The 19,109-nt window shown below is 38.5% G+C and overlaps 1 protein-coding gene across 3 annotated transcripts in view; it reads left to right on the top strand.

Annotated features, from left to right (window-relative positions):
* Positions 1-19,109, top strand: part of CDH18 (cadherin 18) — a 784,408-nt gene that overhangs the window by 494,381 nt on the left and 270,918 nt on the right. For all 3 annotated transcript variants that reach the window (XM_056108952.1, XM_056108953.1, XM_056108951.1), the window contains exon 3: positions 15,047-15,341. In XM_056108952.1, the coding sequence (XP_055964927.1) occupies positions 15,047-15,341 (295 nt within the window). The remainder of the gene's footprint in view (positions 1-15,046; positions 15,342-19,109) is intronic.

Genomic DNA, 19,109 nt, shown 5'->3' with positions numbered 1-19,109 from the left:
TTAACCTTCCATTGTCTCAAATTCTGAGTGCTCAAACCTTATTTCACAGGAGGTGAGACATTGCGTCCTTCTGTGTATATTTTTCCTGACATGATCCCTACCTAGTTGTGATTTAAGAACTGTATATGTGCACGTGACATTCTAGGACTCCAAAATTTATAAGAGCATTGGAGAATTTCCTTATATCAATTTTCTCATTGTTCTTAGATCTTGCTATTTATTTAATGTTTGTTTCATCTGTTAACTATTATGTCGATAACTTAAAACATACATGAATGAAGCTGGAGAAATAGTAGAGTAGGTAGGGCATTTGCCTTGCATGAAACTAACCTGGGTTCAGTATAGGCACCACATATGATCCTTTGAGGATGAACTGAAGTGATCCCTGAGCACAAAAGCAGGAATAAGCCCTGAGCACAGCCAGATGCGGTCCTCAAACACACACACACACACACACACACACACACACACACACACTCACTCACACTTGTATATAGTATATACATATATAATATTTTATTACTTTTTTAATGTTCCTGGGAAAAGTTTGCTTGTACAAGGGGAGCTCAGAATTAGTATAAATTATGACAACACAAGTGTATATGGTTTTTCAAAGAACCACCAGACTGAAGAATTGGTTAGAATTTTCTTGGAATGTTGCTTAAAGGAACTTTATCCTATTTACTCTCTCTTACTGTACTCAGAATGCTGGCTTTTACTACCATTTCAAGATTATTTTTTGAAGACTATGATGAAATGTCAATGATAAAGGAGAAGAATAGTGAATGCGTGAAACACAAAATTGGTCACACTAAAGTTAAGCCATTTTTCTGTTTTATTCACATTTTATACATTTTTTTAGAGCTTTCCATTCTTGAATTTCTTGACAATATTCTCATTGTTTTCATGAATCACAAAATTTTGGATGTTCTTATTCCATGAGTTTTCTTATATGTTTATACATTTATTTTTATTGTGATGATTGGGCTGGAGCCATAGCACGGCAGTATGGTATTTGCCTTGCACGCAGCCAGCCTGGCTGAGCCGGGTTTGATTCCTCCACCCCTCTCGAAGAGCCAGGCAAGCCACCAAGAGTATCTCGCAAGCACGGCAAAGCCAGGCAAGCTAGCTACCCGTGATGTATTCAATATGCCAAACACAGTAACAACAAGTCTCAAAATGGAGACGTTACTGGGTCTACTCAAGCAAATCAATGAACAATGGGAGGACAGTGTTTGTTTGTTTGTTTAGTGATAATTGGCGAAAATTGGTGGAGAATGATAAAGTGATTTTTTTCTTCTTATTTTGTCTTATCAGTATGTGATCTCTAATATCCATTTCTACATTATCTTGGGTTATTCCATTTTGCAAATCATTTTTCAACTGACTTTTACATTACACATTGGTCTTTTTTTAATAGCAAAATGATTGCAGCCCATTTTTCCTTTCATTATTTTCTGCTTCTATCATAGCTTTTAGTCAAAAGACCCTATAAAACCATCCTACAATGCTGTTGTGTTGAAAGTAGTTGAAAGTTCTAGTTATTTTATTTCTACTTAATTTGGGGCCACACAAGGCAGTACTCAGGGCTTTCGGCTTAAGAATGACCCATGGCAGTGCTTGGGAGACTATATGTGCTACAGAGATGAGTCCCAGGGATGGAATCTAGGTCAGTAGTGAGAAAGGTTAACACACAGCAGGCTATGCTGTTTCTTTGGACCTCTAAGGTAATTTTTTAAGAACATAATTTGACGGCTGAAGAGACATTAGAGTGAGTAGGGTACTTGCTTTGTAAGTAGCTCATCATGGTTCTATCATCTGCAACACATCTAGTCTCATGACCCCTGCCAAAATTCATGCCTGAATGCAGAGGCAGGTATCAGCCCAAGCACCACTTCATGTAGAGCATCATTTTTTCAAGAAATGATAAAATGCAGTTTGTTGCAACCCTGTTGGACATGGAAGCTGTCATTTAGACTGAAGTAAATGAAGAAAAAAGGAAGTCATGAAATTTTCCTATAAATGGATAGACGTGGAGAGTCTTATGCTGAGTAAAATAAGTCAGAAGAAGAGGGACAGTTATAGTATGACTGCATTCATTTGTGATATATATGTATATTTATATATTTTTAAAAAGTGTGAGACTAATATCCAAGGCAGTGAAAAACAGGGTCCAGAAAGACTGATCAATGGTCAGAATCTACCACAAGTGGTGTTGTTGTTGGTGGTGGTGGTGGTAGTGGTGTTGGTGGTAGTATGTGAGTGTGGTGTGTGTGTGTGTGTGTGTGTGTGTGTGTGTGTGTGTGAGGTAAGATAGAGACCAGTATGGCAATGATAGCTGGAAATGATCACTCTGGACAAGAACTAAGTATTGAAAATAGGTAGAAGCAGGTGTGGGTGGAGATAGAGGGGGTGCAGCAGATTTGGGGAGCAGTGGGAGGGAAACTGGGTACAGTGGTGCTGAGAAATGTACACTGTGGGAGCCATGGGTGTTGAAACACTGTATGACTGAAGCCCAATCATGAATAACTTTGCAATGATCTATCTCATGGTAATTCAATATATTTTTAAAAGGACAAACCTCACTTATCGGTGGTGTACACAATAAGTGGATGAAGAAATATAATGTAGTAAAGGGAGTTGCCCAGATCACCCTTATTTCAGAGTATAGAAAGGAAAAGGATAAAAGAGGGATGAAATCCCGGGGAGAAGGAAGACATCAGAAAGGCTGGGTGCAGCAGTGGATTATGGGGAGGGCAGCCAGGCTTTTGGCAGGTACAGACTCAGCTCTTTCCCCACAAAGGAAGCATTTTAATTTGAACACAAGTTTCAGAGATAATTTCATTGAAAACTGCATGTTTTGGGACTACAAATAGAAAATATTGCAACTTTAAAGGTTTCCGATGTGATAATCTAACATTTTAGGAGTCAGTTTATGTAGCTAGCTTAATTACATAAAATTTTATGTGAATAAAGATGCGACAAGAAGTTTAAATTAAATTCTTCCTGGATCCAGTTTGAAGACATATTCAGTCTAAAGTTCTTCCAGGTATTTTATTTAGAAAAGAATCAAGTTCGAGTTTTAGAAGTAATGCCCCATGCTATAGTCTGGGTGGACTGCAGATGGAAGAAAAAGAGAAACAATAGGGATAATGGTATTATTTAGGGGATAACTATACTAAACCACCAGGAAAGTGTATAAAATAACTCAGTGGTTATGATGATAGGGATAAAGGGAAGAGATTTGGGAAGCTCTAGGCAGATAGAATCATAGGAACTTAGAAAAATTTTAGTGGGGGGAAATGGAGGATGAAATTTTTCCTTAATATATACAATTTTATCTTGGATAACTGAAAGGATGGGTAAATCACTCTGGCTATTAAATCTGTTAACACAGGAAACAATAGAGAATGTCTTCAGGCTTGCAAATGAGTTACTGAACTTTAAGACCAAAAATTTCCTTTCTTAGCAAGCTGTACTGAAATTCCTTCAGACGAGCAGACTGCATAATTCTTATTTCAATATGCAGTTATGTGGACTCAACTTTGAGTGGAAAACTTCATACTTTGACATAGAAAAACATAGGAAGATGCTTCACACTGAGATTCAGTACCATGCCCTAATTCTGTTCCTTCCACAAAGAAAAAGAAATATGATTTCCATTATTTCAGTTCCCAATATGTGGACCCAGAATCTGTGTTACACAGATAACATTACACTCTCTACATTTTGAGTTAGATTTATCATGTTTTTAATTTGTCCTTTTAATATATAATTTCACTGTCACTGCCCTCCTATTGTTTATCGATTTGCTCGAGTGGGCCCAGTAACATTGTGACACTTGTTATTGTGTTTGGCATATTGAATATGTCACAAGTAGCTTGCCAGGCTTTGCCATGCAGGCAAGATACCCCCAATAGCTTGCGGGGCTCTACGAGAGGAGCGGAAGAATCGAATTCGGGTCGGCCATGTGGACCACATGCAAGGCAAACGCCCTACTGACAGTGTTATCGCTCCAGCCCAATATATAATTTAATAACTAAAATATCTGTGGTCTTTGGAACAATATCTTTTTTGTTGTAGTTGTTGATTTCTCTTTATTTTGTCTTTGTTTTCAGTCAAAATAACTTCCATAAGTTTAGAAACTACCATGAACTAAAGCATAACTTTATATACACAAAATAGTAATCCAAAATGGATGTATAGCATTTAGGTGTATAAAAAGAAAGATACTCATTACCACTCACAGTAACTTGAGCTTTGTGGATTAGTGTTGCCTCCATGTAGATTTCCTCAATTGCAAAAGAAGAGTTGTAGTTATTAATTCCACTCTGGCCACATTAATTCACTAGAACTTCTGAACATCAGTATTTGACAACATGAAAAAAAAACAGAATTTTTTGAAAATTTTTATTAGTGACACACCATGAGTTACAGTTGTAGACTTACAAGTTTTGTGCTTGGGCTTCAATTATACAATGATCAAATACCCATCCCTCCATAAGTGCCCATTTCCCACCACCACCACGGATCCCAGTATCCCTCCCACCCCCCATCCTCCCCATCCCATCCTGCCTCTGTGGCAGGGCATTCCCCTCTGTTCTCTCTCTCATTTGGGGTGTTGTGGTTTGAAAAAGAGGCATTGAGTGGCAATCATGTTAAAACAAAAACAGATTTTTGTGCATTGAAGGAGCTATGGAAAGAACTTCTTTTTATTTATTTATTTTAAATGTAGGAGTACTGCTATTTATTCAGCCACTCATTAGGCTGATTGAATTGGGCATGAACTCCACCTTACTTTATTTTTTTCTTTTTTATAATTTTATTTATCGAATCACATGAGAGCAGTTACAAAGCTTTCGGGTTTAAGTCTCGGTCATGAAATGAAACACCTGTACCTTTACCAGTGCCCATTTTCCACCACCAAAAACCCCAGTATACCCCCATCCCAAACCCTCCCCCTACTAGTGGGGCAGATGATTTCCAAATTACTCTCTCTCTCTCTCTCTCTCCTTTGATTACATTCAATATTTCGACACCAGACCCACCATTATTGTTTGGTATTTTACCCCAACACTCGATCTGCCGAAAAGACAACACTAGACAATTTGTTTTCTGTTGCTGGTTATGAATGGCATATGATGTCATGAGGCTGCAGTAGTGGCCACACAATTTTGAAATTCCAAAATTTTAACAAATAAATCTGGTGGGATTCCTGCTGGGTTAAGAGATCTGCTGGGTTCCGAGATTTGTTCCTGAGTCTCTTGGATCATCACCCTTAAGCAGCTTAATCAGGAGCCAAATAGGCCGTTCATGGGTGGCGACTTGGGGTCTCATTGGAGTGCGGGGGAAGGGCCGGCTCCACCCCCATCCTATGAGGCTCTGCATTTTTCTTCACTGAGGGCCCAAATCTGACTGCCCAATGGCCTCTGGAGGATGCACCCACCGAGCTGCCTAGGAAGAGCAGGCAGAAGGACAGCACCCTTTTCCACCTGGGGTGGCCCAGCAACAGTAACCTACTGTGGAGTCCGGATGCATTACTGCCAAAAGCTGCTGGGTTCCAAGATTTATTTCTGAGTCTCTAAGATTATGGTTGTTAAGTAGCTTGATCAGGAGCCAGAGAAGCCATTTGTGGGTGGTGACTCGGGGTCTCATTGGAGTGGGGAGGAAAGGACTGGTTCCACCCCTGTCCCGTGATGATCCGCATGTCTCATCACTGAGGGCCCAAACCTGACTGTCCACTGGCCTCTGGAAGATGGCCACCACCAAGCCTCCAAGGGGGAGCAGGCAGAGAGACAACACCCTTTCCCTACTCTGGTGGTTCGGCATTGACAACCCATTGTAGGGACCAGACACATCTATGTCAAAAGTCATTGAGTTTTGAGATTTGTTTCTGAGTCTCTAGGATCATGGCCATTAAGCAGTTTGATCAGGAACCAGAGAGGCCTTGCTTCCAATTACATAGCTGAGCCGGAGGTAGTTTGTGGGTGTGCCTCCCACATAACTTTTGGCTGTTTACTTTCTTGGTAAACTTTGCCCCAAGTTTTGGGGTCTGGCCAAAGGCACAACAGCAATTTGGGAGTATCTGGAAGTCTAAAGGTGCCATCAGGCTGCTAATGCACTCGCCTCACAGGTACAGATTGGCCTGCTGGCGGTACCATACCCACTGGAACGAACTTCTTTCATAATCAAGTTAACTAAATTCTCTCATAACCCAGCCAACCTATTTAGAACTAGGGCATCTTTTTTAGATTTTACATTTTTTAATTAAATTTACATTTTATTGTATGGTGGGGGTTTGGGACACACTCAGAACCTCTAAAGGGATCTCTGCAAGCTCAGGAGTGACTACTAACAGTTGTCGGAGGACATTATAAGCTGGAGGGAATGGAATCAGGGTTATCTGCACAGAAGGCAAGTGACTAACTCCCTATACTCTCTGATTGATCTGAGGAAAAATGTCTCTTGAATGAAATGGCTAAAACCAGAACACAGAAGACTGAATAAAAATCTTTGAGGAGAAACTTTTTGAAATCATGAGTAATTTTCATTTTTCACAGCAATGGAAAAATAAGATTAAAATGAAACTCAGAACTCCATTCTATGTAAAAAATATATATATATCAGAGAAGTTTCTACCACAGGCTCTTATTAGACCTTTAAATACTTTGTGGATCTCTTTATTATTTACTGAGCTAAATAAGGCAATGGATCCTGTCTGTCCTCCCTCTGTACATTGCTTGATACATAGTATCACTGTATCACTCTCATCCTGTTGTTCATCAATTTCCTCAAGCAGGCACCAATAATGTTTCCATTCATCCTAGCCCTGATATTTTAGCAAGTGCCACATTGGATGCTCTTTCAGGGTCAGGGGAATGAGACATATCATCATATCATTGTTACTGTGTTTGGCATATTGAATACTCCACAGGGAGCTTGCCAGGCTCTGCTGTGTGGGCAGGATACTCTTGGTAGCCTGCTTGGTTTTCTGAGAGCGAGAACTAGACAATACATAGTAGGAATAGACGGGAATAGATGGTACATAGTAAGAATGTAATTATTTCTTGTTCTCAATCAAGAATTATTGAGATTATTGATATTAAATTGGTTTTCAATCTATAATACATAAAAGTTTATCACTGTATATACCAGAATGCTAACTGAATAGAGGTGTAAAAATTACAGTTCTTAGGTGGCATGCAGAGATACAAGATTTTTAAAAAGCCTAGGCAAGTTTCAGCAGTAGAGTTGAGCAAGGAGTAATTAGACATCCCTCTCATTTTATTCGAATTGAGCGAAGAATTTAGCAAACTAAAACCAGTCCACGAGAACAATTAAAATAATGTTTACAAAATGATCATTCTTGAGGTAACATTGATGCATACAGCAGCATCACTTATATCACTTGTCATCCCGTTGATCATGATTTGCTTGAGCAGGTGCCAGTAAAACCTTTATTTGTCCCTGCTGTGTGCTAGTGTAGCCCAATGGCATCTGCTCTCTCCAGGAACAAAAAGAGCCTGAAACCATTTGTTCAGGGTTTTGATGAAGAAGTCTGACAATCTCACAGGTGCATGGCTATGCGTCCTTTTCACATCACATGGAATCCAGTCAGTAACAGCTCTAGTCCAGTGGTCGTCTCCAAATCGCATTATGTGTCTGACCCATCTGATTTTCAATGCCTAGGCAAATGAGACAGCATCCCTCATTCTTGATTCTTGACCGAGGTCGGGAATCCAGACTACTTCTCTCACTTGAGTGAAGTGTGATACTCCAAGCATAGCACTTTTGATTCCTCTTTGGGAGACCCAAATAATGTTATTGTCCTATTTTCGGAGAGCCCAGGTTTCTGAGACGTATGTTATTGCAGGAAGAATGGTGGGGTTGAAAAAATGTGCTCGGAGGCAGAGGTTCTTCATCCTCTAACTTTTTTGACGCTCTTGGAGGCAGTCCATGCTGCTCTCTTCCTCCTCCACAGTTCTGGCACCAAGTCTTTCCTCATGTTGAGTTCTCAACCTAGGTACATATAGCTGCTGCATTCGGAGATGTTCTTTCCATTTAGAGCAAATGGAACATCAGGGACTAGTTTGTTTTTCATGAACATTGCCTTAGTGAGTTTCAACTGCAGTCTGACCTTTCCACTCTCACAGTTGAATTCAGCCAGCATTTGTGCCACTTGGCTAATGTTTGGGGTTATTAGAACGATGTCATCAGCAAAGTGGAGGTGATATAGTTGCCGACCATCTATCTTCACTCCCATTCCTTCCCATTCCAGTCATCGCATGATGTTCTCTAGGGTGGCACAGAAGAGTTTCGGTGAAATGGTATTAACCCGCCGAACCTCTCTCGACGTTGATGATCAATTCCTTGTAGAAGAGTGGTGAGATCCTGGTAGTGAATCCGTAATACAGCTCACGGAGGATCCTGATGTATTGAGTTTGAACACCCTGTTTGGCTAGTGCTTTGACGACCATTTCATTCTCAACAGAATCAAAGGCCTTCTTTAAATCGATGAAGATTAGACCGAGCAGCATCTTGAACTCCCGAGCAACCTCAATGAGGTTGGTTATCATGTGGATATGGTCGATCTTGCTGAATCCTTTGCAGAACCCGGCTTGTTCACATGGTTGTCCTTCGCTCTAGTGTTCTACCTATTCTATTCAGGATGACTTGAGTGAACAACTTGTAGATGATGGACAACAGGCAGATCAGATGATAGTTGCTGATGTTGTGGATGTCTACCTTCTTGTACAGCAGAACAGTCCTGCAGGTTTTCCACTGGGATAGAAACTTGTATGCAGACAGGTAGCATATGAAGAGCTGAGCCAGACCTAAACACCTGAAGAATCTGCCGCCAGTACTCGTCAATACAACAGCATATGTTTATAATTTTAAGCATTGTAATATCAACACACTATTCTTAAACACCATAATGTCTCTATATTTGTCAGATCCAACGGGATGCATTCAACCCACTACCCAATCCTACTGACAGTTATGTGCTCAGCGTTTAATCATTTGTTTCCATTGGACAATAGTTATCCTTTTCTCTTTTTTCTATCTATATTTCATAATATTTTATATTATAATAGATAATATTTTATAATATTATAATATATAATATTTTCCTACATCTGAATATTTTGCTTAGAATCATGACCTCTTGTTCATCCATGTTGCTAAAAAAAAAAACCAAATTCCATTTTTAGTACAAAGTTTAGATATTTATTCATTCTTAGTTAAAACTAGTGATGATGTATTTCTCTTTATTGCACAGAGAAACTTATTTTGTTCACATCAGTGGACTTTTGTTCTTTATGTACTTAAGCTAAAATACATAATACACTCAGATATAATGACTGCAGAGATAGTCCAGTGATGTTTTTCCTATGATATTTAAATTTTGCCCACATTTTATCACATTTGTGTGCTGGCGACAGTTTTATTAGTAGGATTGCTATATACTTTGGACTTTTTCTGAACTATACTGTAATAATGTAAGTATAAGTCTACTTATAAGTATAAGTCTACTTATAAGTATAAGTCTACTTATAAGTCCACAGTAACAACTTATTATAAGTACATAAATAATGAAGTACAGAATATTATAATATGAATTAGTGTGTTAATGTTAGGATGTAATGTCCTAATTTAAAGCAACATTCAAAACCAATCAGTGTGTAACCCTCTTCTTAAAGTTAAAAAGAAAGCCCAAGAGTTAAGACATATGCTTTCCACAGTCGACCTCGGTTCAGTTCCCAGCACCACCTGGTCCCCCAAGCATTGAGGGATGTGACCCCAGAGGTCCATTAGCAGCATGGACACTGCAGGTTCTCTTATTAAATCTCTGTGTGTGGCCCGACTGAGTATTTCTTGGGAGCTCTCCAAAAATAACAAAATAAAACAAAACTTAATTTCATTAAGTTAAAAATACAAACTATTCTTTCCCGAGGACAGCATCTTTCTAAGGCATCCTACATTACAGTGAAAGCTACAAATCCTTAATTTGTGATTCTAATATGATTCAGAGTGAAGAAGTCGTTTTTCCAAGTGAGTTCATGTGAGTCACATTAGTTTCCTCTTTTTTAATTATTTTTTTTCTTTTTGGGTCATGCCCGGCGATACACAGGGGATACTCCTGGCACTGAACTCAGGAATTACTCCTGACAGTGCTCAGGGGTACCATATGGGATGCTGAGAATTGAACTTGGGTCGGAAGCATGCAAGGCAAATGCCCTATCCACTGTGTTATCGCTCCAGCCCTTAATTTATTTTTTTGGTTTGGGTAATCAGACAGTGCTCAGGGGACCCTATCAGTACACTTGATTACACTTGACAAACTTGTGCCAGAACTTTTAACGCTCAGGGCTACTCAAGACCAGAGACACAAAGCACTGCCAGAGTCACCCAGCAGGGCCCAGAGCTTCAGGTGCTACGAATGGGTATAGATGCTCAAGGGACCAGGCACTGACAAAGAGCAAACTGGGAGCCCCTGTGCTTGCAAGTATTTACTTTGGATTCCAGGACTCTCTTTGGAGCTCTGCACTAACTTTCAACGCAGTGTAGTTTAACATGAGAGATGACTTCTTAATTAATGCCTAAGCTTTTGTTGTTTTCTTCCTTTTTAATTTCTTTAGAGCCTTATGGTAGCTTTGACTTTTCATTTTTTATTAAGATGTCCTGCCTTACAAAATCTTTTACAGTAGGATTTCAGGAATAAGGATGTGGATTTTCTTTCTCTCTCTCATTTTCTGGCCCTTTCCTGTTCACATAGCATTTAATTATCCCAGTTTTCTTAGTTTTCAGTTAAAAATTGCATGCGAAACTTATGTATTACTAAATTTAACACCATTATAGTTTTACATAATTCAAAGTAAAAATAATGGAAGTCACTAGTGTTATCTAGTGAGATAACATAGCAGATAAGGCGCTAGCCTGTCATTCGGACAACCTTGATTCAATTCCCAGCACTGCATATGATTGTCTGATCCCTACTACAGTGTCAGCTATAAATCCAGAGCTTTACTAGATATGGCCTGAAAACAAACAAAAACAATTAAAATCACTCTAAAATAGTACAATACCTAATTAAACTTGCAATATATCTTATCAGCTACTAACACTCTGCATTAATAACACAATGTTATTAACACAGATTTATTAACATTCTGCACCTTCTATTAACAGTTTTACCATTTGATGTCTCATTGCTGCCTACAGTAAGAAAATAAATTTTTGATATTCTGTATTGGCTGCATATTTGTATTCCATTAATTATTGTCAACTGCTCCAATGATTTCAACACTATTCTTCCTTCCTTCCTTCCTTCCTTCCTTCCTTCCTTCCTTCCTTCCTTCCTTCCTTCCTCCCTCCCTCCCTCCCTCCCTCCCTCCCTCCCTCCCTCCCTCCCTCCTTCCTTCCTTCCTTCCTTCCTTCCTTCCTTCCTTCCTCCCTTCCTTCCTTCCTTCTTTTCCTCCTTCCTTCATTTCATACTTCTTTCACTTTCTTTTGCATATCCTCAATATTTGCTTTATAAAATTTAGTACAAAGCCCGTGAATATCCAGAGTCTTAAATCTCACTTTAGTCAAAGATGTTGTTAAGTGGCACCTCTGTTAATGCATTTTACAAACAGTATGGATATTTTAGAAAAGGTGTTGTGGAAAAGGTATATTCTGAGAGAATTTTGCTCTGTGTTTATATACTTCTATAGTGTACTACGATAAAACACACAAGGTATTAAAAAAGTCTCCTTTATTGTTATCTTATTGGCACTGACCTAGAAAGAGTAAGTTCAGAGAGATGTGATGTTGAGAACATGATCCAGGGTAATATAGTGATGATTTATATGTGCCTGCTTTATGGTTAATCAGTCTTTTGTTCTCAGTGCCCAAATGCTCTGTCAACAGGGAAGAAATAGTAAACACATTTTTATAATGTTTGCGTGACTGTCTCCACACAAGTCATTTTACATTCATCTCTAAAGCGTTGCTTGTGGACAACTCCTGTTTCCAAGTCTGGTGGTCATTCTGGCGATGCTTAAGGGCCCATGTGCTGTTGGGAGATAGAATTCAGAGCTTCTATGTTCCAATAATGCATTCAAGGCCTTTGAACTTTCTCACACTCTGCATAGTTTTTTAACAGTTAATTTACTGATAAATTAATTAGAATGTTTGAAGCTAAGGTTTTATTATACCCCACCCTTTTTTTTGGAACTCTAAAAAAAGGGGACTTAGAATTATTTTTGGGAACATAAACAATACTCATGAGTTACTCCTGGTTCTGCACTCAAGGTTCACTCCTAGTGGTCTTTGGGATTTGGAGTCCATATGGGATATCAGGCATCTATCCACCTACCAGCTGTACTATCATTCCAGCCACTGGTAAAGCAATTTTGAAATGCTTTAATTTGTTGATTCTTTGAATGATTTCCATCAGAATTTAATGGCTTTTTATGTAATGTGTTTTCAAGAAATTAAACTCATTTATCATGTATTATCATTTATGTTCCAATTGCTTTTATTGTCCTATAAAATAGTTCTTCCTTTGTATTGTCTTTTTCTCTATTTTGCTTTTTAAAAATATCTTCTAAGAGTTCAGAGACTTTAAAGTAAACCTTGAAAATTTTCACTTTACTTTGACAGAAATCTAAATGCGATGTGAGCAAGGTTATATTTTTTAAAACGTTTCCAAGTGTCAGAACTGAGCTAAAGGTGAGTAGTCGAGGTTATGTGACCAAGAAGGTTACGGAGGAAGGATAACTGCTCAGATCTCTTGGGAGAAATAATTCTTTAAAATGTACTTGTGATTTGAAAGGCACTGAAGATAATTCTGTCCAGAATTGTAGAAGTGATGCTCATACATATATATAATAGAATTTTGATGCTATAACATAGTAGAATATTAAGTATTAACAAAATTTAAAAACATTTTTAAAGTTCAATTGATAAATAGTTTGTAAGTAAATAATATGGTTTTAATTAAATTATATTCAAAATTGAAGCATACTTTTTCTTATATCTACCCAAAGGTTTGATGGTTATTATTTAATAAGTGATAATTTACAAGCATAGTTAAATTAATTGAAAGATAAGATCTACTTATTATATTTGAAGTCAAAATTTCATGATTTTTTTTAAACACAGACCTTTTTTTAAAAAAAAAATTATTAGTGAGACACCATGAGGTACAGTTGTAGACTTACAAATTTTGTGCTTGGGTCTCAATTATGCAATGATCAAATACCCATCCCTCTACCAGAGCCCATTTCCCACCACCACGGATCCCAGTATCTCTCCCACATCCCAGCCCCCCATCCCACCCTGCCTCTGTGGTAGGGCATTCCCCTTTGTTCTCTCTCTCCTTTTGGGTGTTATGGTTTGCAAAAGAGCCATTGAGTGGTAATCATGTTTGGTCTATAGTCTACTTTCAGACATGCTTCTCCCATCCTGGGAAAATCCTCCCAACACACTTTATTTGGTGCTCCCTTCTCTCTCTGAGCTGCCTTTTCCCTTAGCATGTGTGGTTGGCCTCCAAGCCATGGAGCAAAATTCCTGGTACTAATCTCAGACATTCTTGGGTGTTCGTCTTCTATTTTGTTACTTTATGTTCCCCAGATGAATGCAATCTTTCTATGTCTATCCCTCTCTTTCTTACTCATTTTGCTTAACATGATACTTTCCATGTAGTACCACTTGTAGATAAATTTCATGACTTCATCTTTTCTAACCACTACATAGTACTCCATTGTGTAAATGTACTGAAGTCTCTTTAACCATTCATCTGTTCCCGGGCACTCAGGTTTTTTCCGGATTCTGGCTATTGTAAAGAGTGCTGCGATGAACAAACAAGTGCAGTTGTCACTTCGACTATACTTCTTTGCCTCTCTGGGATATGGAGTGGTATTGCTGGGTCAAATGGGAGCTCAATTTCTAATTTTTTGAGAATCATCCATACTGTTTTCCAGAAGGGCTGAACCAGTCGGCATTCCCACCAACAGTGAAGGAGGGTCCCTCCCTTTCTCACCACATCTGCACCAGCATCGGTTGCTTTTGTTCTTGTGGATGTGAGCCAGTCTCTGAAACACAGACCTTTTACTTTATTATTTATTTAGTTAATTTTGGGTCACACTCAGATATGTACTCAGGAATTACTCCTGGTGGTACTTAGGATGGATTTCCTGGGATTGAACCCAAGTTGGCCAAGTGTAAGGACCTTGGCCACTTACTATCCCACTGGCCCCAAAGTTTTATGATTTTTATTTTGATTTTTTATTTATTCATTTATTTTCTTTTTGAGTCACACCCAGCAATGCACAGGGCTTAATCCTAGCTCTGCACTCAGGAATCAACCCTGGCAGTGCTCAGGGGACCATATGGGATGATTGAAAACGGCCTGGGTTGGCCGCGTGCAAGGTGAATGCCCTACCTGCTGGGCTATCACTCCAGCCCCCAGTTTCATGAATTTTTTTAAAGGAAACCTCTTCTAATATAATTACTTTGTACTCCAAAAGTTAACAAAAATAATTTTAACTCTAAATAATCTTGAGAAATATATTTGTTTTAAAACCAGTGTGTCTGTGACTAACATGATTTGCTTAAACTATAAACATTAATTGAAATCTCAACTTTTCCTATCAATATTTTTCTAATTTAAAAGTTGAAATTTAATGTAAACTGTTTTATGTAAAAAAAATAGACAAACATGTTTGGAATGGGACATCATTTTTACTTTTTATTCCTAATTCTAGTCTATGTCATTGACTAAGTGTTGAGATTATAGAAATACATCAAGGGTAATTGCTATAAACATTTTCTACCAATTTCTCTGAAATCAATAATTGGATCGCTCGTCATAATAACAAAGGTATTCATTTTAAGACCCATTAGAGTACATGCAGAAAAATAAATGGTACAGTAACAGAGTGCAGAGTTAAGTAAAGAAAGCCATGAACTCAATATTAAATACAGATGAGCAATTTTCTGAGAATAACTTGTGAGGGTGGAGTAGTATCACGTCTTCAATTATTCCACTTATGTTTTACAGCTGCACTCCAATTCTGACAAAGGGGATGGGTCTGTCAAGTACATCCTTACTGGAGAAGGTGCCGGGACTATTTTTATCATCGATGACACCACGGGTGACATCCACTCAACCAAAAGCCTAGACCGAGAGCAGAAGACGCATTATGTGCTTCATGCCCAGGCAATTGACAGACGGACCAACAAGCCTCTAGAACCTGAATCCGAGTTCATCATAAAAGTGCAAGACATCAACGATAATGCGCCGAAGTTCACAGATGGGCCCTACATTGTTACTGTGCCTGAAATGTCAGACATGGGTAAGAAAAATCACCTTTCTATATTAGTGCTTAACATGTTTGAGGGCCCCAAAGTTATTGTTATACGGCTGTCAAAAGTTGTGTACATGGAGAAATTTGCAGATAGAATGTAAAGTTTTCGTACTTCACTGGTGGTTTAAAGAGTTTAGAATATTGAATCTAGCTATTATAATATAGATCAAGAGTAACTTCTGATCATATAAGTGCAAGTTACAGTTTCATCTCAAGGGGAAAAATCATTAATGGGAAAACACCTGCAATTCTTGCCTAATTATCACAGTTCTTTGAAGACATAAATTCTTCTTATATATTGTATATAACAAACTAACAAATTCAGGATGATAATTTGCATGGTAAAGAACAGAATATCTGAAATATTTTGCTGCCTTAAATATTTGGTAATTGATAAAATATAATAACTTTTTGTGTAGGCAATATATATATATATATATATATATATATATATGGGCTGGAGCGATAGCACAGTGGGTAGGGCGTCTGCCTTGCACACAACCAACATGGCCAACCCGAGTTCGATTCCTCCACCCCTCTCGGAGAGCCCGGCAAGCTACCAAGAGTATTCGATATGCCAGACACAGTAACAACAAAGTCTCCAATGGAGACGTTACTTGGCCCGCTCGAGCAAATCGATGATCAACGGGAGGGTCTTTACTTTTACTTTACTATATATATATACATATATATATATATAAAAGCTTTGCCCAGAATATCACGGCCCTTTGAGCACTTTGAAGGTACTCCACAGAGTACTGAAACTGGAGTATCCTTAAAGCACCACTTAGTGACACCTCTAAACATGATTTCTGCACAAATATTTATATAATAACACATAGTTCCAATAATAGCTTCAATAATCTGTAAAATCCCTGATACTCTTGAACACTCATATATTATATTTACTTTAAAATGTACAACACTGTGAAGAATTTTGAACACTGCTTTAAAGATGTGCAAACAATACTTCTGTAGTTTTTCAAAATGTGTGCTTGATAAAAATATCTGAAAGGCATTAATCTGGAGTCTCCTAATGCAAATGCAAATTTTACACTGTTTAGTCTATCACTCTTTTGATCTGGTACCCTTGACAACTCACAGATCCCTACTCATTTATTTTTATCTCACAGGATGAATTTCATAAATACAAATGAAATACAGTTGTCAGGGTTCTAGAATAGGAGACCTCCGTGCCCCCCTGCCTGGGGCCGCCCAATGTGTCCAGACAGTAATGCAAGCCACGCGTGGAGTTTATTCAAGCCAGCTAGCTGGGGTCGAGCCGTCAGGCACGCAGGCCAAAGCAAGACCCTGTATCAAAGAAACTTCAAATCTTATAGTTGCTGTTTTTGTCACTGTTTGCATTTCTGTGGGTTACACACTACAGAGAAAAATCATGTTGGTGGGTTCTATAACTAGGTTGCCCAAAGGTGCCATCTTACTTATCCCAGGATGTTCTAGTGGTTTCTCACCCTTCTTCTCAATCCTAGATATCCTCAAAAGATAGCGATTGCAAAAGAAAGAGCAAGTTTGCATGTTTTCTCTAGCTTCTCCTTCCTGCCCAGGTGGTCCAGAAGGGTGGGTGTGGGCATCTATTACTGCAAGCTGTGGGGTCTTGTTGGGCATAGGCTCTTCCTGAGCCAACAACGGTTTACCTATGATAGTGGTTTTGAGTTTATTAGTCTCTGGATTAAGAGAGTAGAGTAAAAAAATAATACATTTAAGTCAGCTATGCATGCGTTATTTCATATGTGCTTCATTATAGGCCTTACTTGAATAATTCTACTTATTTTGGATGTAAACATGAACATTTTATGTTCACTCATATAGAGTAATTTGGGTTTGGGGCTGGCAGACAGGAGAGAGAAATCTAACAGTCTGTTCATTTTTGTAAGTATTGGTTACTAGAAAAAGACAAGTTCAATTTTAATATTGCCTATGGTAGTTAATGCATTGCAACAAAAAAGTTTCATAGTTATAAGCAACTGCACAGATTTTTGTGTGTGCATGTGAAGCAAAATAGTTTTTTTGTTGAAATAAATGCAGAAAGAGAAGGAATTGTTCAAAACAGAGCACAGGTGTCTCCGGAGCAGATTAAGTCCGGCCATGTGAAATATTTAGTACACTGTGCCTACAATAGAAGAAGTCTGTCAATGTCCACTGCAAGTGTTTTAGGGATGAGGTCAGAAGCAGGGGACAAAATTAGGGGATAACTTTATAATCCTGCTAGATAACACAATTGCTGATATAACACTTAGTGTTCTTCCAACCCTGCTATCTATGCAAATATATGGTGGCATTTGCATAAACACATAGACTCATGCTGTTTCCCTTTGAATGGGTCCACTTACTCATCTACTCTTCAGTCTATATTTGCAGTACTAAAAGATCTCGGTCGTGGTTGTTTTACCCACCAAGACAGTGTTCTGAGTTATTCATCTTTCAGCAATTCCTTGCACCTAGATAGGGCCATGGTACCAAACTATAGCCAGTGGTAATGAAGAGGTCAATGGTATAGACTTTCAAGGGAAAAGTGCAGGTTTTCTGACTTGAAAACAGAATTGGTCCCCATTTTGCATTCACTGCCATTTTTCGTTCTCTCTGTTTATTACATGGATATGATATGGAAATGCAGCAGCCGTAAGAATGAATATTTATTTCCATTTTAGATGGACAGAAATAAAAAAGGTCTTTCTGAAATATTCCATCACTAATAGCCATTCCAGTCCTATATTTCTCAGACCAAGAAAGTAAGCCTCTTCTTATTTACTGCTTTTTTTTACATAAACATAAAACCCTGTTTTGTCATTTTTTTAACACTGACCTCATTATTCTGAAAGCTTCTCATAAAGGTCAGTACCATTTTTTCCTAATGCCCCTTGCTCCAAGTGGCATAATGTCTACCGTGTCATGGTGAAATAAGGTAAGTTCACTGTTAGATTTCAGTCATGCATTTAAAATAAATCTGAGCTTGTATTTAGGTAATTTTCAGTTTCTAACATTTAAGAATATAACCAAGGAATTGAAAAAAATAACACAAAATGAAAAGGAAAAAAAGACAATCTTCAGAATCTCTGCAAGTTCCCTGATTTGGTCATGATGTATTTTTTAAATCATTGCCCTTTCAACATTCAGTCTGTACTTGTATTGCTAGATCATTTTCTATGTTAATATATTCCCTTTATGCTTGAAGTAGAGCAAATATTTGATTTTCAAAATCTTATTTTTTCTTGGAGCGATAGCACAGTGGGTAGGGTGTTTGCCTTGTACGTGGCTGATCTGGGTTCGATTCCTCTGTCCCTCTCAGAGAGCCCCCCAACTACTAATAGTATCTTTCCCGCAAGGCAAAGCCTGGAAAGCTCCCCGTGAAATATTCAATATAACAAAAACAGTGACAATTCTCACAATGGAGACATTACTAGTGCCCGCTCATGCAAATTGGTGAGCAACGGGAGGACATTGCTACAGTATCATTTTTTTGTCATCAAATATAATACTAATTGTATTCATACACATTCTGATCGACATCACGGTCACGGTCCTGCCATTATTCATCAATTTCCTCGAGCGGGCTCAGTAATGTCTCCATCGTGAGACTTATTGTTACTGTGTTTGACATATTGAAAACGTCATGGGTAGCTTGCCAGGCTTTGCCGTGCGGACGAGATACTCTCGGTAGCTTGCCAGGTTCTCCAAGAGGGGCGGAGGAATCGAACCTGGCTCGGCTGGGCCAGCTGCTTGCAAGGCAAACGCCCT

Source organism: Sorex fumeus, unplaced genomic scaffold (genome assembly GCF_029834395.1).
Source record: "Sorex fumeus unplaced genomic scaffold, SorFum_2.1 ptg000240l, whole genome shotgun sequence".
Lineage (NCBI taxonomy): Eukaryota > Metazoa > Chordata > Mammalia > Eulipotyphla > Soricidae > Sorex > Sorex fumeus.
The sequence above is the reverse complement of the archived record's forward strand: the minus strand, read 5'-3'. Positions and strand labels throughout refer to the sequence as shown.